General features: G+C 37.4%; 1 protein-coding gene across 1 annotated transcript in view; it reads left to right on the top strand.

Moving 5' to 3' along the window:
- The window catches only part of LOC131394480 (5'-3' exoribonuclease 2-like), a 39,161-nt gene that overhangs the window by 1,716 nt on the left and 13,417 nt on the right, over window positions 1–24,028 (top strand). Inside the window, 9 exon segments of the mRNA XM_058525849.1 lie at window positions 16,729–16,856; window positions 16,939–17,050; window positions 19,004–19,115; window positions 20,850–20,908; window positions 20,985–21,074; window positions 21,851–21,921; window positions 22,032–22,084; window positions 22,563–22,720; window positions 23,950–24,024. Of these exon segments, the coding sequence (XP_058381832.1) occupies window positions 16,729–16,856; window positions 16,939–17,050; window positions 19,004–19,115; window positions 20,850–20,908; window positions 20,985–21,074; window positions 21,851–21,921; window positions 22,032–22,084; window positions 22,563–22,720; window positions 23,950–24,024 (858 nt within the window).

The following is a 24,028-nucleotide window of genomic DNA, read 5'->3' as shown; positions in this document are numbered from 1 at the left end:
ATACGGTTCCACATCCAAACTCGCTGTTTTATTAGGTATTCTATCAAGTCCTCTTTCTTCTTGGAGACTCCTTCTTGAGGTCTTTATTTCTGTTGCTGTCACACCTGGTTCTTTAGGCTTGCTGGAAAGCTGCTTCCTGAGATTTTTAAAAATTCCTTTCTTCGGGCCGGCCCCGTGGCTTAGCGGTTAAGTGCGTGCGCTCCGCTGCCAGCGGCCCGGGTTCGGATCCCGGGTGCGCACCGAGGCACCACTCCTCCAGCCATGCTGAGGCCGCGTCCCAAATACAGCAACTAGAAGGATGTGCAGCTAAGACAGACAACTATGTACTGGGGCTTTGGGGGAAAAATAAATAAATAAAATCTTTAAAAATTCCTTTCTTCAGTTGAGGGTACTATTTTCTGATCATCTTTCTTGGCCTAAATCCTTCCTTGGTTTTTATTCTCAATTGAATTCTTAAGAAATGCTGTGCGGGGTGTGAGTTTTCTGAATCTGTTCTACCCTTGTACACATGAGTGGTCATTAGCTAGGCATCAAGTTTGATCTTGCAAATTAGTTTCCCTCAAATCTTTGAAAGTGCTGTTCTTTTGACTTATGTCATCCAGTATTTTTGATGAGTTTTTTTTTTTTTTGTGAGGAAGACCGGCCCTGAGCTAACATCTGCCAATCCTCCCCTTTTTGCTAAGGAAGACTGGCCCTGGGCTAACATCCGTGCCCATCTTCCTCCACTTTATATGGGACGCTGCCACGGCATGGCTTGCCAAGTGGTGCGTCAGTGCCTGCCCGGGATCCAAACCGGCGAACCCCGGGCCACCGCAGCGGAGTGCTAGCACTTAACTGGTTGCACCACCGGGCCGGCCCTTTGATGAGAAGTTGAATGTTAATGTGATTTATTTATTTAACCGATACTTATGTAGTATTTAACACATACCAGGCACTGTTCTAGGCACTTTATAGATTAGTTTATTAAATTCTCATAACAACCACATGACTACTACTACTTACTATTATTACTATTACAGATGAGAAAACTGAAGCACAGAGGGGTTAAGTAATGTACTCAGGGTCACTTGGCTAATACATGGCAGAGCCATTGTCAAAATCAGGAAGGCCATGCTCTTAATTTCTATGTTCTGCTTTCGTTCTTTTGTAGTTGATCTATTTTTCTTTCTGAACTTTTTCAAGATCTTTATCCTTGGTAGTGTAAGTGTTCATGATTATGTACTCAGGTATAGATTTTTTTAAAATTTCAGTTTATTTTGATCGGTGCTTGGCTGACTCTGAGGCTGAGGACTTGTGTTCTTCAGTTCTAGGGAATGCTCCTTGATTGTTTCTTGACCTCCTTTTTCACTGCCCTCTCTGAACTCTGGATCCTGGTCCTCCTAGAGTGATTTCTTTTTCTTTCGTCTCTCTGTTCTCCCCCTCCTCTCCTCCTCCTCTTGCAGCTTTATTGAGGTATTATTGACCTACAACAAACTGCACATATTTAAAGTGTACAGTTTAATACATTTTGAGATATGTGTACATCCATGAAACCGTCACCATAATCAAGATAATGAGCGTCACCTCTAAAACATTCCTTCTGGCCCTTTGTTATTCCTCCCTACAACTGTGTGCTGCCTGTCGTTAGTCAACCACTGATTTCTGACTCTGTAGATAAGTTTTCATTTTCTACAATTTTATATACATGAAATTATATAATATGTACTCTTTGTTTTACCTGGCTCAGTTACTTTCATTCAGAATAATTATTTTGAAATTCGCCCATGTTCTTACATATATCAATAGTTCATTTCTTGTTATTTTTGAGTAGTAGTCTGTGTTGTGCATGTATCACATTTTGTTTGTTCCTTCACCTGATTGAGGAACATTTGGATTGTTTCCAGTTTTGGGCTATTAAACAAAACACTTCTGTGAACATTGGTGTACAAGTCTTTGTGTGGACATGTGCTTTCATTTCTTTAGAGAAAATACTCAGGAGTGAAATGGTTGAATTGTGTGGTAGGTGTGTGATTAGTTAAAAACTTGCCAAGCTGTTTTCCAAAGTGGTTGTACGATTTTACATTGCCGCCAGCATGTGTGCAGGCTGTAGTTGCTCCACTCCCTCTCCAGCACTTAGTCTGGTTAGTCTTTTTGAGTTTTAGCCGTTCTAGTCTAGTGTTATCTCGTTGTCGTTTTAATTTTCATTTGCCTGATGACAGATGATGTTGACCATCTTTTCAGGTGCTCATTTGCGTGCTGTATATCTTCTCGAGCAAGGTGTCTATTCAGATCTTTTGCTCATTTTTAAGTTGGGTAGTTTGTCTTATTGAATTGTAGAGTTTCTTACGTGTTGATATATCTTTTGCAGGTATTTTCTCCTACTCTGGCTTACCTTTTTACTTCTTACCAGTGCACAGAACAGAAGTTTTTAATTTTAATGAAGTCTGTTTTATATATATTTTTTTATATTTCCGCTCTTTGTATTGTATTTAACGATCTTTGCCAAAGCCAAGGTCACTACGATTCTCTCTTGTGTTTTCTTAGAGATGTTTTATAGTTTTAATTCATCCCATGGTTTCTGTTTTAAGTTTTTTAATATGATGAATTACATTGATTTTGAAATGTTAAACTCGCCTTGCATTCCTTGGGTAAATCCCACTTGGTCATGGTATATTATTTTTATATACTGTTGGATTCAATTTGCTAAAGATTTCTTCATTTACATTTTTACATTTATGTTCAAAAAGGATATTTGTCTGTAGTGTTCTTGAAATGTCTTTGTCTAGTTTTAGTTTTTGAGTAACCTTGGCCTCAGATTGAGCTGCGCGGTATATACCCTCCCCAGTTTTCTGGAAGGGTGTGTCTAGAATTGGTGTTATTTCTTGCTTAAATATTTGGTAGAATTCACCAGTGAAGCTTTCTGGGCCTGAAGTTTTGGGGGAAGGTTTTTGTCTACAAATTCAATTTCTTTAGTAGATATAGAGCTATTCAGATTATCTATTTCTTTTTGAATGAGCTGTTGTAATTTTTAACTTTCACAGGTTTTGTCCATTTCATCTGAGTAGTCAAATGTGTTGACAAAAGTTGTTCATAGTATTCCTTATTATCCTTTTACTATTGATAGAAAATGTGGTGATGTCACCTCTCTTATTTCTGATACTAATTTTGTCTTTTCTCTTTTGTTCCATTAATAGTCTGGTTAGACTGATCTCAGAGAACTAGCTTTTGGTTTCATTGATTTTTCTCTGTTGTTTCTCTGTTTTCTTTTTCATCAACTTCTGCTCTTATTTGTTTCTTATGCTCACTTTGTGTTTAGCTTGCGTTTCTTGTCCTTATTTCTTAAGGTGGGAACTTAGGTCATTGCTTTGGTACATTGCATTTTCTCTAATAAAGGTGTTGAGTGCCATAAACAGCCTTCTAGATACTGTTTCAACTCTATGCCACAAATAATGACATGTTGTGTTTTCATTTTCATTCAGTAACAAATATTTCCTGATATCCTCTTTGACTTCTTCTTTGGCCCATTGCTTATTTAGAAGAGTATTATTTAATTTTCAAATATTTGGGGGATTTTCCAGACTTTTTTTCTGTTATTGATTTCTAATTTAGTTCCCCTGTCAGAGAACATGCTTTGCATAATTTGAATCTTTTAAAAGCTTATCTGATTTGTTGTATGTCCCAGGATATGGTCTTGGTAAATGTTTCATTTTGACTTTAAAAAGATATATGTGCTGCTGTTATTGGGTGGAGTGTTCTATAAATGTTATCACGTTTGTTGATAGGATATGAAAGACTTGAACAACATTTACTGATTTTCTGTCTCCTTGTTCTGTCAATTATTGGTAGGGGTGTGCAAATCTCCTATTATAATTTTTTGGATTTGTTTGTTTCTTCTTTTAGTTCCATTGTTTTTTGCTCCTTGCATTTTGAAGCTCTTTTATTAGGTACATAAATGCTTAGGATTGTTATGTCTTCTTGATGAATGTACTCCTTTATCGTTATAAAGTGGCCCTCTTTATCCCTGGTAATATTCTTTGCTCTGAAGTCTACTTTGTTCAATATTAATGTAGCCAGATCTTTTGACTAGTGCTAGCATGGTCTATTTCCATCCTTTTACTTTTAGCCTGTTTGTGTCTTTATATTTAAAGTGTTTGTTTTTGTAGGCAACATACACTTGGGTCTTGCTTTTTTATAGTTTGATGATCTCTGCCCTTTTTTTTTTTATTGTGGCAAAATATATGTAACATAAAAATTGCCATTTTAACCATTATAAGGTTTAGAATTCAGTGACATTAAGTACATTTACAATATTGTGAAACCATTGTGACTCTTCATTTCTGTAACTTTTTCATCATCCTAAACAGAAACTCTATACCCATTACACAATAATTCCCCGTTCTCCCTTCTCCCCTACCTTCTGTCTTATGAATTTGCCTATTCTAGGTACCTAAGATGAGTGGAGTCATATAGTATTTGGCATTTTGTGTCTGGCTTATTTCACTTAGCATGTTTTCTAGTTTCATCCATGTTTAGCATATATCAGAGTTTCATTCCTCTTTAAGGTTGAATAATATCCCATTGTATGTGTTTATCACATTTTGTTTGGACACTTGGGTTATTTTTACCTTTTGACTGTTGTGAATAATGCTGCTATGATCATTGGTGGACAAGTATCTGTATGCCACATCAGTGCTTTGGGTGTATACCTGTGAGTGATTCCTGCTTTCATTTCTTTGGGTATATACCTATGAGTGGAATTGCAACATCATATGGTAATTCCGTGTTTATCTTTTTGAGGAACTGCCACACTGTTTTCACAATCTCTGCCTTGTAATTGGGGCATTTAGAACATTTACGTTGAATGTGATTATTGATATGGTTAGATTTAAATCTATCATCTTACTGTTTGTTTTCTGTCTCATCTGTTTTTTGTTTCCCTTCTCCATTTTTTCTTCTTTTGGTGTAAGTATTTTTTATGATCTCGTTTTATCTCTTTTTTAGCCTTTTAACTATTAATTCATTCAACCATCAATTTCTTCACTTTGTGTCCTTGGCTCATACAGTCCTCCATTCGTTAGCTTTCTGATCTTGGGAAAATGACTTAAACTCTCCTAAACTCGAAAGAACTGGAGCTTCTTGCATTACACCACACTGCTCCCTACCATCTCTATCCTCTGGTCATTTCTGTATGAGAGCTGAAGTAAGGCAGAGTGTCACCTTGTTTGACCTCAACTGGAACGTGTGTGTTGATAGACTGAAATTTTTCACTGCTCTGCTCATGTTTGCGAATGACCATGAGAATGCTGCAAATACTGATTTGGGATTCCAAAAAACTTTTAGTGAGTAGGTGAATTCACAAATATGGAACTTGTAAATAATGAAGATCAGCTATATATGTACCACATAGGGTGGTTGTGTGGATTAAATCAATTAATACAAGTTAAGTTCTTCAAACAAAGCCTTACACAGACTCATTTGATGTTTCAGAAATTTATTTGGTAAGTTAGTTTTTAGTAGTTTGTATGTCCAGGTATAAGTGAGGATATTTTTATGTCTAATTTTTGGTGACATTGCATAGTGTAGAATTGTGCTCTTTTCATGTGGTGAAATCCAGGTTTCCTACCCTGCTTTTTTCCTGTCACTCGTCTACTTCATTTAGTCCTTTTTTTTTTTTTTTTTTTTTTTTTTTGCAAACATGCAGGCATGGCTTTAAGGGCAGGAAGGATTAATGATGAACAAAAGCGATGTTGCTCTCTGACCCTACATTCTGCTTTCTTCACTATGATGTTTTTTTTTGGAGCTGGCTACTACATTTTTTAGGCAGCTTTATTGAGATATGATTCACATACCATACAATTCACCCATTTAAAGTTTATAATTCAGTGGTTTTTTAAAATATATTCACAGATGTGTGTAACCATCACCACAGTAAATTTTAGAATATTTTCATCACCTCAAAAAGAAGCCTGAACCCTTCAGCTACCATCCCTTTATCCCCTGACCCTGTTTACCCCATCCCTAAGCAACCACTAAGCTACTTTTTTGTCTCTATAGATTTCCCTATTCTGACTTTCCTAGGAATAGAATCATATAGTATATGGGTTTTTTTTTGGCTGGCTTCTTTCACTTAGCATTATATTTTCAAGGTACATTTATGTTGTAGCATATGTCAGTATCTCATTCTTTTTTATGACCAAATAATGTTTCATTGTGTGGATATACCACATTTTGTTTATCTGTTTGTGTGTCTTTGGACATTTGGGTTGTTTCCACCTTTTGACTATTATGAGTGATGCTGTTACATTCATGTACAAGTTTCTGTGTGGACATGTTTCCATTTGTTGGATATATACCTAGGAGTAGAATTGCTGGGTTACATGGTAGCTCTATGTTTAATTATTTGAGAAACTGCCAGACTATTTTCCAAAGTGGCTGCAACATTTTACATTCCTGTGGCAGTGTTTGAGGGTTCCAGTTTCTCCACATTCTCACTAACACTTGTTATCTAACTTTTTTAATTTTAGCCATTCTAGTGGGTATGAAGTGGTATCTTATTGTGGTTTTGATTTGCGTTTCCCTTATGACTAATGATACTGAGCATCTTTTCATGTGCTTATTGGCCATTTGTATATCTTCTTTGGAGAAATATCTGTTCAGATTCTTTGCCTATTTTATATTGGGTTGTCTTTTTATTACTGAATTGTAAGAAGTTTTTTGGGGGGAGGAGGTGGGGAAGATCAGCCCTGAGCTAACTTCTGTTGCCAATCCTTCTCTTCTTGCTGAGGAAGATTGGACCTGGGCTCACATCCGTGCCCGTCTTCCTCTACTTTATATGGACGCAGCCACAGCATGACTTGATAGGCAGTACGTTGGTCTGTGCCTGGGATCAGAACCCATGAACCCTGGGCCGCCAAAGTGGAGCGCGCGAACTTAACTGCTACACCACCGGGCTGGCCCCAAGAGCTTTTTAATATATGTTCCGAATACAAGTTCCTCATTCCATATATGATTTGCAGATATTTTTTCCCATTCTAGATTGTCTTTCCACTTTCTTGATAGTGTCTTTTGAAGCATAAAAGTTCTTAATTTTGATGATGACGTTTAACTTATTTATTCATTTATTTAGTTGTTTCTGCTTTTGGTGTCAGATCTAAGAGTCCATTGCCAAATACAAGGTCATGAAGATTTATGCCTGTGTGTTCTTCTAAGTGTTTTATAGTTTTAGCTCTTCATTTGAAGTGTATGATCCATTTTGAGTAAACTTTTGCTTATGGGATAAGGTTAGGGTCTAACTTCATTCTTTTGCATATAGCTATTCAATTGTCACAGCACCATTGGCACCCTTGTGAAAAATCAGTTGACCACAGGTGTATAGGTTTATTTCTGGTCTTTCAGTTCTGTTCCATTGATCTGTATGTTTGTCCTTGTACCAGTACCACACTGTCTTGACAACTGTTGCTTTGTAGTAACTTTTGCAATTGGGAAGTATGAGTCTTACACTATTTATTCTTCTTTTTCAGAATTGTTTTGTTAGCTGTAGCTTGTTGCCTTAGAATTCCGTATGAATTTAGAATCAACTTCAGAGTATGAGTTTTGCATTTCTTTGGTTAATTTATTCCTGGTTTTGGATACTATTGTGAATGGAATTGTTTTCTTAATTTTACTTTTGGGCTTTTCAATGCAAATGTATAGAAATTCAATTGGGTTTTGTATATTGATCTTGTATCCTGCAACCTTGCTGAACTCATTTATTACTTCTAATAGTTTTTTGGTAGACTCCTTAGGGTTTTCTATATACAGGATCACTTCATGCGAATAGAGATAGTTTTACCTCCTCCTTTCCGATATAGATGCCTTTTATTTCTTTTTCTTGCCTAATTGCCCTGGTTAGAACCTCCACTACAATTTAGAATAGAAATGGCAAGAGTGGAAATCATTGTCTTGTTCCTAATCTTAAAGGGAAACCATCCAGTATGTCACCATTAAGTATGATGTTAACTGGAGATTTTTTGTAGATGCCCTTTATATTGAGGAACTTCCCTTCTGTTCCTAGTTTGAGTTTTTTTTTAAATCGTGAAAGCGTGTTGAATTTTGTCAAATGCTTTTTCCTACATCTGCTGAGATGGTCTTGTGATTTTTTGTTTTTCATTCTATTTGTATGATGTATTACATTAATTATTTTTGGATGTTAAACCAACTTTGCATCCCTAGGATAAATCCCACTTGGTCATGGTGTATAATTCTTTTTATATATTGCTAGATTCAGTTTGCTAGTATTTTGTTGAGGACTTTTACATCCATGTTCGTAAGAGATATTAGTCTGTAGTTTTGTTTTCTTTTTTTTTTTTTTGGTGAGGAAGATTAGCCCTGAGCTAACATCCGTTGCCAGTCTTCCTCTTCTTGCGGAGGAAGATTGGCCCTGGGGTAACATCCGTGCCCATCTTCCTCTATTTATTTTTTTTATATGGGACACCGCCATAGCATGGCTTGACAAGCGGTCCATCAGTCCATACCCGGGATCCAAACCTGTGAACCCTGGGCCGCCACAGTGGAGCGTGCAAACTTAATCTCTACGCCACCAGGCTGGCCCCTGTAGTTTTGCTTTCTTGTGACATCTTTGTCTGATTTTGGTATAGGGGTAATATTACCCCCATAAAATGTGGTGGAAAGTGTTTCTTCCTCTTCTTTTTTTTTTTTTTTTTTTTTGTAAGAATTGCTGTTAATTCTTCCTTGAGTGTTTGGTAGATTTCAGCGGTGAAACCATTTAGGCCTGGGCTTTTCTTTGTGCATAGTTTGTGGATTACTGATTCAATCTCTTCACTTATTATAGGTTTATTCAGATTATCTTGAGTCATTTTTGTAGTTTGTGTTTTTCTAGTAATTTGTGTATTTCCTCTAAGTTATCTAATTTGTGTACTATTATTCATAGTATTTGTTTATAATCCTTTTTGATTCTGTAAGGTTGGTAATCTTGTCCTGTCTTTTTTTTTTTTCCCTTCAGTTTTGTCTTTTTTTTTTATTGATGTTTTAATAGTTTTTAACATTGTGAAATTTTGGGTTGTACATGTTTGTTTGTCCATCACCATATATATGTCTCCCTTCACCCCTTGTGCCCACCCCCCACCCCCCACCCCCATTGCCCCTGGTAACCACATACAGTTTTCTCTGTCCATGTGTTGGTTTATATTCCACATATGAGTGAGATCATACAGTGTTTGTCTTTCTCTTTCTGGCTTCCTTCATTTAACATAATACCCTCCAGGCCCATCCATGTTGTTGCAAATGGGACGATTTTGTCTTTTTTTATGGCTGAGTAGTATTCCATTGTATATATATACCACATTTTCTTGATCCAGTCATCAGTCGAGGGACACTTAGGTTGCTTCCACTTCTTGGCTATGGTGAATAATGCTGCAATGAACATAGGGGTGCATAAGGCCCTTGGGATTGTTGAGTTCAGGTTCGTTGGATAGATTCCCAGTAGTGGGATAGCTGGATCATAGGGCATCTCTATTTTTAATTCTTTGAGGAATCTCCATACCGTTTTCCATAGAGGCTGCACCAGTTTGCATTCCCACCAGCTGTGTATGAGGGTATTGAAGTCTCCAACTATTGTTGAATTGTCTGTTTTCATTTCTGTTAAAAGTTTCATGTATTTCAATGCTCCATTAATAGATGCATGTATGTTTTTAATTGTTGTCTTGAAATGTTGACTATTTCATCATTATAAAATGTCACTGTCTCTAGTATTCTTGTTTTAAAGTCTGTGTGGTCTGATGTTAGTGCAGCCACTCCAGATTTCTTGTGGTTGCTGTTTGCATGATATTCTTCCCCATCCATTTACTTTCAGTGTTTTTGTCTCTGTGACTCTCGTGTGTCTCCTGTAGACAACATATAGTTGGATCGTGTTTTTTTAAATCCCATCTAACAATCTTTCCCTTTTGATTGTTCAATCTATTCACGTTTAATGTTACTGATAGAGTTGGATTTACATCTGCCATTTTAGTTTTTGTTTTCTATATGTATTTTCTAATGTAGCATTTTAATTTCATTAGTGATCTTTTTTTTAGTTTTTTTTTTTGAATTTTTTTAAGTCATTGCTCTGGGGTTTACTATACACGTCTCATCAGCTTTAGATTTGTACTAGCTGAATTTGGGTAATATGCAGAACCTTTACTGCTATGCAGCTTGATTCCCATTTTCCCTTTTTTTTTGGTATTGTTGTTATATGTATTATATCTGTTAATGTTACAAACTCAACATTGCATTGTTATAATTATCATTTTACCATCTGCAGTCATTTCCTTAGCTCATTGCAACTTTGCTTCCATCCACCTCCTTTTGGGCTGTTATAGGAAATACATTACACTTACATTAAATTGTGCGTTTTAAGCCATGATACATTGTGTGATATTATTTTATACAATTGGTTTTTAAATCAGTTAAGAATAGAAAGGATAAACCATATGTATAATTACCTTTCCTGGGGTCACTTGTTTTCAGCCTGAAGAACTTTCTTTAGTATTTCTTGTAAATCAGGTCTACTAGCAATGAATTCTCTCAATTTTTATCTAGCAAAGGCTTTATTTTTTCTTCATTTTTGAACAGTACCTTTCCTGAATATAGAATTCTTAGTTAACGTTTTTTCCTTCAGCACTTTCTATGTGCTATCCCACTGCCTTCTGGCCTCCCCTGTTTCTGCTGGAAGCCAGCTGTCAGTCTTATTGGGTTTCCTTGTAAGTGACTCATCATTTTTCCTCTTGATTCTTTTAAACATTTTTCTCCTTGTCTTTTACCTCCAGCATTTTTTACTCTGATGTGTCTGTTTGTGGGTCTCTTTGTGTTTATCTTACTTGGAGTTCTTAGAGCTTCCTGCATGTATAAGTTATTGTTTTTTAATAAATTTGGGAAGTTTGGGGTTATTATTTCCTTGAATATTTTTTCTGCTCCTTTCTCTCCTCTCTTTTCAGTACTCCAGTTCTGTGTATGTTCGTGCATTTAATTGGTCCCGTATTTCTATCAGGCTCTGTTTATTTTTCTTCATTCTTATTTCTCTCTGCTCTTCAGCTTGCATAAATTCTATTAATGTATCTAAGTTTGCTAATTCTTTCGCCAATTCAAATGTACTGTCAAGCCCCTGTAGTTGAATTTTTGATTTCAGTTACTGTAGTTTTCAACTCCAGAATTTCCACTTGTTTCTTTTTTGTAATTTTTATCTTTGTTGATATTCTCTATTTGATATAAATTGTCATCATAACTTCTTTTATGTACATCTCTTTAGTTCTATGAACATACTTATAATAGCTACTTTAAACTCTGTTCTGTTAAATCTAACATCTGGATGCTCTCACAGGCAGTTTCTGTTGCCTGCCTTTTACCCAGTGTATAGGTCATACTTTTCTGTTTTTCTACATGCCTGGTAGTTTTTTGCTATAAATAGGACGTTTTAGATAACATATTGTAGCAACTCTGGGTATTGGCCCCCCACCCCCAGACTCTTTCAGGGCTTGGTACTGTTATTTGTTTATATACCAGCTGGATTATTTTAGTGAGATGTATTTCTTCCTCACTGTGTTAGACCTCTGATATTGCTCTCTGGGTGGTGCAGTTTGGGGCATGCCCAGAGCCACCCTAGGATGACAGGTACAGGTAGGACTCTCTCCCACTCTTGCCCTCATTACACCCAGCAGTTAACCTCCACAATTGTGGCCCATTGCTGTGTTGTTTTCAGCAGTGCCCTGGGGCATAAATTCCTCTACAGACTAATCCAGTCAAATTGTGGCTCCTGCCGGGGATTAGTTTCTGAGGTTAATGTTTGGTACTTGTACGAACCCCAAGAGGGCTCTTCCCAGCTGTCTCATTCCCTGGTTCTCTCCTACAAACTAGCTGGCCTATAGTCTGGGCTGTATCTTCATTAGATCCAGGATTCTCTTCCCACTTGCTTTTCACCACAACTTGCACTGTTCTTGAGAGTGTCTTTAGGTTGAAACTTTTCCATGCTCTGTTGTATTGTCAATGCTGAATTTTCTTAGGTTTTTGTGACTAGATTGCTGTCTTGCCCTAGGACCGTTTCCAAGGGCTGTAAATGGTGTTATTTTAAAAAAAAATTCACTAGTTTCCCCGAGAAGCAGGTGAGCAGAGCTACTCACGCTGTCATGCTGGAAGTCGATCTCTCCAGTGTTATCTTGTGTCTTAGAGAGCGAGGATCAATTTCACACGTTTTACATGTTTTGTGTCCTCTGTAGCACTGGCTGTAGTCTTTGATGCACATTATAAATGTTCAATAAATTCATGTTGAATCTAGTGAAATTATAATCAGTCAGTCTAACATACTGGTTAAGATCCCAGCTCTGATTCAAACTGCTGGGTCTCTTGGCAGTAGTGTGACTTTGGAGAAGCCACTTAATCCCTCTCAGCATTTGTGTTCTCATTTATAAGTGGGCTACTCTGTACCTCACAGGGTTCTTGTGAGGCGAGAGGGGAATAATCCATGAGTAGAATCCCTTAGAACAGTGCCTATCACATTTTAAGTGCTTTGTAAATGTTAGTGATAATTAATAGTCCTTGTTGACTAACACGGTATAAAAATGAGGACCTAAGATACATACTACTTGAAAAAATACTAATCACTAAAGATGTTAAAATTTTCTATTTGGCAACTGTATCGGTATTTATGGCCTGAATTTTTAACCAAAATGCTGCAATTTGAAATTTTCCTTAGCCTTTTGACCATTTCTCCCCAAAATATCACCCATGTTTTGCAGTTCTTGAGTTCCAAGCTGCTTTAAGGGAAATCTAAAACCCAATGCTGTAGTTTGGCATCTGACTTCCAGTAGTGAGAACTCAGTGTTACAGTGGAACCTCAGGCGTGATTCATGGTTTTCTAATGCTGCTGTTAAATACTGTGCAGGCTCACACAAAAATGCATACGCTTAGCTGTCACTGACAGGAGTGGCTTCAGCTTTACGTTTGAGGAGCCGGAAGCCTTATTATAAGATTGGAAGAGGAAGGTGGTGGGAAACTCATTTTGGGGGTTTATTTCAAAACCTGTGGAGTGTGTTTTTATACAGACTCACTATTTGCATGTTTGTACCATCTTTAATTCTTTAAATATCTTCTTTTTTTTTTTTAAACAGTTTTATTTATTTTTTTTTTTGTGAGGAAGACCGGCTCTGAGCTAACATCTATTGTCAATCCTCCTTTTTTTTTTTTCTCCCCCAAAGCCCCAGTAGATGGTTGTATGTCATAGTTGTACATCCTTCTAGTTGCTGTATGTGGGACGCGGCCTCAGCATGGCCGGAGAAGCGGTGCGTCGGTGCTCGCCCGGGATCCGAACCCCGGCCGCCGGTAGTGGAGCGCGCGCACTTAACCGCTGAGCCATGGGGCCAGCCCTTAAATATCTTCTTTATCTTGATTCCTTGGCATCTTTGTGTACAAATAGGATAATTTCCCAACTGCCTATTAGGGATAAATAGATCCCTTTCTTTTTCGTGAAGTGGAGGAGAAGTGGGATTGCTGCTTGGCGGAACTGCTGGACGGCCAGCCCTCTGGGTAGATGTGCACCCTGTTGCTCTGGGGAACTGCTAGAGAGCCAGCGTACTGCGCTGCTTTTCCTACTCAAGCGCCCGTGTTTTCTGGGAATCCTGTCTCCAGTTGCCTGCTGCACGTGGGACCTGAGGGGGTGAGAGGAGAGTGCAGGGGTTGACCCACCTGGCTCTTCCTGCTGCTGGTGGTGATGGATCATCCAGAGACTATCCCTTGAGCCCCCTCTCTGGGCCTGGAGCCTTCTTGTGTTCTCCCACTTCTCGGCTGCCGAACTCCTCTCTGCCTGTTTTAGGCTGTGTGCTCCATCTTGTCAGATCTAGTTTTCCACATTTCAGGCATCCCTCATGGTTTCTCAGCCGCAGAGGGTTCTTCTGGTATTCCAGTACAGTTATGCAGTTGTGATTATTTGTTTGTTTTTAGTCTTTCATGTGGTCTTGGAGTAAAAAGGGAAGGCTGCAGTGTGTGCTCAGTTTATCATCTGGTAAATCCAAGAGATAGTGAAAAGTTCTTTGAAATGAATTGTTTTTAGGGTTCAGAGTGGCTCTCCTTTTAGCTGCCCTTTGATTGAGGATCTCTTTAATGCAGCAGGAGACACGTTGGCTTGTGTTTGGCAAGGCTCTTGAGGAGTGAGTTCCTTTGGTGAGCATCAAAATCTTCTCTTGAAGAAAGAAACTCTAAGTTTACGTAATTAATGTGTTGACTATATCTACAGTAACTCCTGAGAGGAAAGTATGTTCAGTTTTCTTATTGGGAATGCCTGGAGCTCTTTTCTCAAAGTTAGGACCTCCCCATGCACCCTTCCCCGTGCTATACTTTCTAGGTAGTGGAAGTAGAAATTCTCATGTAGCTATACGCAACATCCGTGAAGAGCTACAATGTGCCTAGTGGTGTGCTAGGCGCTAGGGCCGAGGTTAGCAAGCCAGTGTACAGTTTTTGTAAATAAAGTTTTACTGAAACACAGCCATACCCATTCATGTCTGTATTCTTTATGGTTGCTTTCACTCTACAAAGGCAGATATGAGTTGTTGCAACTAAGGTCATATGGCCAACAAGTCTAAAATACTAACTATCTGGCTTCCTGGGGAGCATAAATAAAGTGGGTGTGGATTCTCCTGAGTCTGGTGTCTATTTGGTGCAGGAGAGAGGAAAATGTGGACTTTGGAGTGTAGAGGTTAGTTGGATAGGCAGAGAGCCTCCTGCCTTCATAGAATTTGTTTTGTTATGTTTGGGGGTCATCAGGTTATCTTTTTCAATAGACCCCCCAAAAATTGACTTCCTGCTTTCCTTACCAGTTATCCCATTCACTGCTTCTGATTGAACCCCTCTTTCCTGATTCATAGCACGGAGGTATGGAACACTGTCTGATAGCTTCTTCCCTATTCTTCCCTTAAATCTCTTTGATATCCTTTTCTCCCAATTATAAATCCAAACTGAAGCTCAATCTCATTCCTTTCCCTCTCTCTCAAAGATAACCACTGTCCTGAAATTGGTGTTTATCATTCCTTTGCTTTTCTAATTTTGCTTTCATTGTGTATGTATTCATCCCTGAACAATACCTAATATTGTTTTGTCTGTGTGATGACTTTGGATAAGTGGTGTCCTGTATGTGTTCTTCTGCAGCTTGCTTTTTTGTCTTAGCAATATATTTGTGACCATCCAGCTCTATTTTTTGAATCTCACTTCTATTTGATATTCTACTATATGGACATATCACAGTTTATTAATCCATTCTTTGGGCTCTTTTTTTTCCCTAATTAAGTTGACCGTTTATTTATCTATTTTTAATAGCTTTATTGAGATATAATTTATATACCGTAAAGTTCACCCATTTAAAGTGAACAATTCAGTGGTTTTTAGTATATATACAGAGTTGTACAACAATCACTATTATCTAATTTTAGGACATTTACATCACTCCCAAGAGAAATGTTGTACCCACTTGTGGTTACTTCCTATCTCCCTTCCCTTTCCTCTACCCTCAGATTAAAGCTAATCTATTTCTGTCTCTATAGGTTTGTCTATTCTGGATCATATAAATGGAATCTTTTGTGGTCTTTCATGACTGGCTTTCACTTAGAATGTTTTTGAGGTTCATCCATGATATAGCATGTACATAGTGGGCTTTTAAATTGTTCACAGTTTTTTGCTGTTACAAATGATGCTTTGCATGTGTTGGGGAACTATTATTTTTTAAGTGACTTTTACTATTAGTAACAGTAAAAGCCTATCTCATATTCTTATTATCTGCTGAAGCTCTGGGAGAAAAAGACAAAGGTAATGTTTATCACAAAAGTATAATTGAGTGCCTCCAGAAGTGAGTAAGGCACAGTCCTTACCTCTTGAAGAATGCACAGTGTAGCTGGGTTAGAATGACAAATTAATTATAAAACCATGGAAGTGCTACAAGTGAATAAGCAAAATTCTGTGGAAATGCAGAAGGAAGAGCAGTTCATTTCTTAGGAGATGTGTACAAAGCGTTATAAAATGAACGACATTTGATCTGAGTCTGACCCTGGAAAATTACTGAGATTTCAGGAAGTGGGTGTTGAGAGAGAGGAAGCAGTGTGCAAAGACATTGAGAGATGAGAGCGTTTTCCAGGAACTTAGACGAGATGGGCTGGACCTGAACAATATCGTGGTGGGACAGGAGACTAGGGTGGGTCCAGGCTCATTGGTTTACACCCGCTATGGGAATCACTGGGAGAATCAGGCAAGATTAAGATGCAGCCACATTTGTATTTTAGAAAAAAAAACTCTGGCAGCATAGAGGGCAGGCTGGAGACAGGAGAGTCTAGAGGCGGGCAGTCCATACGAAGACTGTTCCAGTCTTGTAGGTGAGAGATGATGCCCTGATGCTGTTAGCGTTTTTCATGTTAAATTGACAGGACTTATTGGAATGGGTGGTAAGGGAAAAGAATTCTAAGGTGACTCCCCTGGTCTCTCGCTTGGACAACTGAATGATTTGGAAATTTGATAACTATCCCCCACATAGAGAAGATTAACTTGTGTTGGAAGCTGTCTCCTTTCTACAAATGAAATATCTACTTCAGTTTGCTTTAAGGAATAAGATAACTTATAATTTAAAGATTGCTTAAAGTGTTTTATTTCCAATTCAGAAATGAAACACAGGTATTTACTGAGCCTAGGTTATATCAATTTCAGACTTGAACAATCAAACTACTATTAATTATCATTTCCTCATAGCCAAAATAATGCAATGGTGTAAAGATTCCTGTTGATGCCAGTAAACCTAATCCAAATGACGTGGAGTTTGGTAATCTGTATTTGGATATGAATGGAATCATCCATCCCTGTACTCATCCTGAAGACAAGTACGTAACCTGTTTTTGTGACTGACATCACCAGTTACAGAGGAGTACTATATTATATTACATTGTTTGCTTATCATTATAGACCGGCACCAAAAAACGAAGATGAAATGATGGTTGCAATTTTTGAATACATTGACAGACTTTTCAATATAGTAAGACCAAGATGACTTCTCTACATGGCAATAGATGGAGTGGTAAGTGCTAAAATAATTAACTTAGAGTCTTCCGTTTTTGTTTTTGCTGTGTTCCCAGTGTCTAGAATGAAAGTCAGCTAAATAAAGAAAAATATTGAGTGTGGTAAATTTGAGAAAGCAAACCTCATCCTTCAGTCATGCATTCAAACACTTTTTATGCCTGTTTTGTACCAAGTACTGTGAAATGCTGGGGATGTTGGTGACTGCCCTTGCTTTTGAAGGGCTTACCAGTAAAGGGACAGAGACTTAGATAAATGAGTGAAGTTAGTTATTTATGGGCTTTATAGGCACTAGATAACACATGCAGCATGTTGAGGGAAGAAGGTATCAGTGCTACTAAGAGAGTTGGAAGATAGAGAGGAGGTGACTTTTGTCCCATTTCTTGAAGGATAAAGAATAATTGGAGATTGGTGGGCAGTGGAAGGGGATGGATGGGACAGATATGGGGAGGGAGGACCTTATGGACTTCTCAAATGTGGCAGGTAAACACACTCTCCATGCCTATGATCACACTAACATATTTGGGCAACTGTAGGAGTTTTAGATTGGAAAGGAAAGTAGAGTGATGACTTGAAGAAGGCCTTACCTGCCACACTCAGGAGTTTGGATTTTATCCTATAGGCTGTGATTAGTCATCACAGGACCTTAAGAGGGGAATAACTTACTGACCTATGATAATAATATCAAGTAGTTTAGGTTATAATTGGTTAGCAAACTATATACCAGGGTTCAAGGAAAATTAAGGTAAATAATAAGCCTAAATTTATTTATCCATATGCAAATAGATTCTCTTTATGTTTTAGATTTAGCAATTGTAGTAGCTAATGGAATGATTTTGAAAATCCAGAAAACTTTGGGTCCAAGAAGATTAACTTTTCTGTGAGGTTCTCTTTACTCAAAGAAAAATCTTAGCTACCTGATAACTTGTTAAGTTGTAGTTAAAGTGGAGTAAAGAATAAAGGGAACAGGAATATGTCTTATTTGGAGCATATTCCAATTCACATTAGCTAAGTTTCTTGAAGAAAATTTTTAACTTTACTGCAGTATGCCCTTACTGCTAGATCAAGTATAAAATATGTACATATTTGTGTGCGTTGTGTACGTGCTCATGTCTGTAACATGTTTTTTTCTTAAAATATAAATGTAGATCATAGAACTTGGTGCTTGAAAGAATTAGATTAGGTGGTCTCATTTTACAGAAAAGGGAACTGTTTAAAAGAGAATATAAAAGAACTTATTTTTTGTAGACAGGATACTTTAGAGTCCCTTCCAACCCCAAAACTCAGTTCAGTAACTTCAGAACCTTACAGTCCAGTTCACTTCATTTAGGTTTATCCAGTGATTTAAATTTCACTTGGTTAGAATGATTTAAAAGTACTTTTGGTAAAAACCTTGTTCCCTGTCTCCTGCTGTGCTTGTAGAGACAGAGTGGTGATTATGAAGCTTATTGTGGGAAGTACAAAATGGAAGTGCCTTGGGGTCCTACAGATCAAGTAGTTTTCTTTTGCTTTTATAGGGCATTGTGGATCTCATTTGGAGACCGTCCTTCCTCTTAGGCAAGGACAGAAGGAAGCTCTTCCTGATTCTGGTTCTGTAGTCATTGTCTGCTGGCTGAGTCTTTGAGTCAAGTGAGCTTTCTTCTTGGGTGCTTTGAAGCACCATAACCCAGTGGAATTGGCATTAGGTCATGGGGCCTGCACTGTTAAGTGCTGTGGCTTCATAGGATGTTTGTCCATTTGATATGTCACTCACTGAGCTCAGCTTTTAGGTTCTTGGTCCAAATTTAAGTCCTCAGGATCTCCTGTCTGTCGTGAAAGGATTATTAGACATATTACTTACCTTTTCCATTTTAGTGTACTAGTTTTATAAAAACAACTGATTCAAAATAATGTGCAGATTTAGTTGCAAATATTTTGAATAATATTATGTGAATGTGAAATACACGTTTTTCAGGAACCACGTGCTAAAATGAACCAGCAGCGTTCGAGGAGGTTCAGAGCATCAAAGGAAGGAATGGAAGCAGCAGTAGAGAAGCAGCGAGTCAGGGAAGAAATACTGGCAAAAGGTAAAGAAAATGAGTCTTGAAGGTGGACTTTTTATAAGATGTATGCAGAAGGGGGAGGGGCGGCAACTTTTTCTTTCAAATAGATAAGGTTTTAATTTACTTAGAATCCCAGAATATGCAAGGAAAATTTATGTTCACTGTTGAGGAAAAGTTGTTAATGGAATTCTTCACTATTTGTTTCCAAACTCTGTAGTAAAAGAGAAACTTGGGAATACAAGGAGGGAATTCTGGTAGGGAGAGCAGATTGTCAGTCCCTCTCAGGACAAGTGCAGCTCTTCTGCTAACTTTTCTATATCTGTAAAACAAATATTTTAAGTGCTTCTTACTTCTTTTTTTCTAATGGGGGCTATTAGAAAGCTAGCATTCTGTAAACATTTTCCTCAAATCAGTCTTGGTAGCGTGCCTATTGCTTCCTCTTAGAACTCAGAGGTCTACATGAGGAGGCCTGGGATGATGTGATCCATATTCCAGGCTTTCACCAAGTCACACACACTGTCAGTCTAGATTGATGTAGCAGGAACCGAGGCAGTGAGGTACCCAGGGTTCTCTCAATTTTGAGGAGGGGAGGGGTGGGATGTGGCCATTTTTGCAATTCTTCAAAGCCTTGAAATTCCTGATGGGTACATAGGTAGGAGTTGGCTAAAGCTCAGAGAGGAGAAAGGTCAAGAGGTCTTCATGCCCACTCTGACTGGTTCTTTCCCAAGACACCTGTGTGTGAGATGGGGTGTGGTTGTAGCAGAGTGGTTTGTTTGGTGTTTTGTTACATAGGGCAATATGATAGACCAGGAAAGCCACAGTTTATTGGCTCAGGATATTACACTTGGAAGTTGAAAAAGGATACCATAGTGTAGTCAGGTCAAGCCTGCAATTATGATACATTCTATGTTATTTTAATTTGCTAGAAGTATGCGAGTATATAGTTACTTTTAGCTGTAGCTTATACTAATACTCTAAAACCTGTTTGTATCTATAACAGATTGTCTTTGATTTTAAAGATGTCTTCTTTCTTGAACATGTTATGAAATATGTTTGTGTCTTGAGAAAAAGCTAATCAGTGATACAGAGGGAAAAATAGGATTTTTGTACTCTAGCTGATATTTTTATTTCTTATCATTTATTTCTTATCATAAGCTGTGATAAATTCAGCATTTTAATTTGTTTTTCTTTTTTTTTTTATAATTTTTATTTATTTATTTTTCCCCCCAAAGCCCCAGTGTATAGTTGTACGTCATAGATGCACATCCTTCTAGTTGCTGTACATGGGACGCAGCCTCAGCATGGCCGGAGAAGCGGTGCCTCGGTGCGCGCCCGGGATCCGAACCCAGGCCGCCAGTAGCGGAGCGCGCGCACGTAACGGCTAAGCCACGAGGCTGGCCCTAATTTTGTTTTTCTAAGGCACCTTTATTTTAAGAACTGGTATCAAATTAGAACCCCTAACCCGTGTGTGTATTCTGCTGCAGAGGGCCTTAGGAAGAACATCATAATTTTTATATTTTTATATAACAATATAGTATCTTTTGTGTACTATATATTGTTTGACACTTCTGTTAAAGCTTTATTTAAATTTGAGGAGAGGAATCTTATTTTCTTCCCAGAAAGGGGAACATTGTTCCTCAAGTGACAATACTTCTCATTTTTTTGTATTTGAACTTACTGTTTTTGTTGTTTGGGCTTAATATTGTGTAGTTTACCTCACTTTTTATGGCGATAACAAAACATTGCCTTTTTCTCTAGGTGGCTTTCTTCCTCCAGAAGAAATAAAAGAAAGATTTGACAGCAACTGTATTACACCAGTAAGTAGTCTCAGACTTTGCTGGCTATTGCGAACTCTTAAATGATAGCTTAATTTATTTCCTTCTATCATTTTAGGGAACCGAGTTCATGGACCATCTTGCTAAATGCCTTCGCTATTACATAGCTGATCGTTTAAATAATGATCCTGGGTGGAAAATTTTGACAGTAAGTTTCACATTTTGGTACTTCAAAAAGATGAAGGTGATATTTGAGTCTATACTTTGATATGACTGATAGTATTTTTTTCTTTTTTCCCCCCTGTGAAATCCTAGTTGACTGTCAGAGGAAAGGAGAGGCTGCCAGGGTTATTAGAAATGGGATGTCTTGCATGATCCAGTTTTAGACAGTCGAATTTTCTCTCAATGCCAATTTTTTGTCCTCGTACCGTCACTATGAAGCCATAAAATGGTACTCATGGTTTAAAAAATATCTATTTATGTATGAAAGTAATTTTTAAATGAAAATTTCTATTTGAAATCAAAATATAGCAAAATTAAAGTCGTGGGTCTGCCTTTAAAGAATCACTGTGTTCTCCTAAGTATTTACGTAAAATTTAAACAAACTGTTGTGTGATTTTAGGGCATAAGCCTATTTCCCTGTTATTAGGTGTGGGAAATTGTGTTTACTGGGTGTCTTTTATTGATTGCTCCCAGGGTTTGTGTGCTTCAGTGCTGTGTCCTTAGGTGGCAGTGAGAATGGTGGAGACTTGTGACTGGTCGGTTTTGCTAATGGCTAAGTTTAACCCAGACATTTGATTTTCTATTCCATGTGGTAAGTAAATAGTTTTGGTGTTTAATACACACACACCTTATTAAGAAAAATTTCCAATTAATAACATCTTAATAGAATTATCCCAGTTTATTTTAAGATACTCAGTTCTGTTGATTTTTGTCCTAGAAAATTGGAGATGAGCTGAAAGTGTTAAAAACTGTCTTTTATAGGTTATTTTATCTGATGCTAGTGCTCCTGGTGAAGGAGAACATAAAATTATAGATTACATTAGAAGACAAAGAGGAAAAAAATCACTTATGAATATCTGATTGACAAGCCATTATATAGAAAATGGTAAAATGTGATATTCCTCTGGTATAAATATAATAAATATATGTTTTCTCCTCCTTTAGCTCAGCCTAACCATGACCCAAACACTCATCATTGCTTATGTGGAGCAGATGGTAAGTTTCTTCTTTGGAATTTGAGTCTCTTGGATTAAACCGTAGCAAGTTGATGAGTTGGTGTATAGTAATGAATTATTCATGATTGCCTGGAAATTCTAAAGTGCCTTGCTGATTTTATGTTTGAGAGGAAATTAGTACTGAGTTATTTAATCTGTGATTAATGTTTACCTATCTTTAATTTTTTTCTTACATTTTTCTACCTTTTAATATGGCTGCACATACCTTTAAAATGGACGAGTGTTGACTCCTGAGTGGTAGTCTACACTCTAGGCCCATGTATCTGGGGGACATCTTGTTGACTGAGAACTACTAGGAAGTTTTAGGCATTTTGACTTTGCTGCCTCTGTTTGTGTGCTCCTTTGGGCTTTTCTTTGTGTTGGTGTCTTGTGTTATGGTAATGTCTTATGTCTTTGGTTATGGTAAGGATCTTCTGAAAGTGCTCACTGTTCAGTGTTTTGTCATTGTTGATTGATAGCTGATCTCATTATGCTCGGCCTTGCTACATATGAACCCAACTTTACCATTATTAGAGAAGAATTCAAACCAAACAAACCCAAGCCATGTGCTCTTTGTAATCAGTTTGGACATGAAGTTAAGGACTGTGAAGGTTTGCCAAGAGAAAAGAAGGGAAAGGTAAGAAATTTGAGATGGTAGTTGCCTCATTTTTAAAAATTTTATTTTATTTTTTTTGTGATAAAATATATATAATACAAAATATACCATTTTAACTATTTTTAAGTGTATAATTGAACAGCATTAAATATATTCAGGTTGCTTCATTTTTAAAATAAAGAGAAGACTATTTTTGATTAGATTTTTTACCTACTTACTCTGTTCCCTCTCATAGAAATGTGTCTTTGAAAACTCTTTAAAGACACATTCAAAAGCATGCGTGTACTCATTCTTTCTACTCTCCACTTTTTCTAACATAGCTTGTAAGTATACGAGGCTTAAGTCTCATAGGTAATAATGTCCATGGCACATGATTTGTTTGTACAAGTAATGTTTCAAATGGTTATTCTTAAAAGGAACTACAAATCAAATATATTAAACTTGTTGATACTTTAAACTTGTTGATACTTTTAAGTTACTCCTAGTTTCTGCATATTTTGGGTTCACTTGATTATATCCAGTCTCTAAAGAGGTTTCTATCTGTTTTAAGAATATAGTACCTCTTTAAAAGACATAGTGAGTGAAAAAAGCAGGTAAGAAATATACTGTACGCTCACAGAGAAGGGTCTAGAGGCATACACATCAAAATACTGGTTGGCTATCCATCAGAGATTGGCAAACTCCAGCCCTCTAGATTTGGCCTATGAGCTAAGAATGGTTTTTACTTTATTTTTTATTTTTTATTTTTAAAGGAAGCTTAGCCGTGAGCTAACATCTGTGCCAGTCTTCCTCTATGTTATATGTGGGTTGCCGCCACAGCACGGCTGACTAGTGGTGTAGGTCTACGCCTAGGATCCGAACCTGCGAACCCTGGCCGCTAAAGCAGAGCATGCCAAACTTAAGCACTATGCAGGGGGCCGGCCCTGGTTTTTATATTTTTAAAAGGTTGTAAAAACAAAATAAAACATGAAAGAATATGCAACTGAGACCCTGTGTGTCCCGCACAGGCTAAAATATCTATATTTACTATCTGGCCCTTTGCAAAAAACATTTGCCGATCCCTGGTCTAGGTATGATTGGGATTATGGGTAATTTTTATTTTTAAAATGGTTTGGTGTGTTCTTTTTTTATTTAGTACTTGTAATATTAAAATGGATCTTGCTTTAAAAAAAGCTATAATGTTCGTTTGGCTGGAAAAAAATTACAGGGTTTAGAGTAGACTTGTTTAATCTTTACTCCTTTTGTTGCAGCACGATGAACTTGCAGATAGTCTTCCTTGTGCAGAAGGAGAGTTTATCTTCCTTCGTCTTAATGTTCTTCGTGAGGTAT

Source organism: Diceros bicornis, chromosome 30 (assembly GCF_020826845.1).
Source record: "Diceros bicornis minor isolate mBicDic1 chromosome 30, mDicBic1.mat.cur, whole genome shotgun sequence".
Taxonomy (NCBI): domain Eukaryota; kingdom Metazoa; phylum Chordata; class Mammalia; order Perissodactyla; family Rhinocerotidae; genus Diceros; species Diceros bicornis.
The sequence above is the reverse complement of the archived record's forward strand: the minus strand, read 5'-3'. Positions and strand labels throughout refer to the sequence as shown.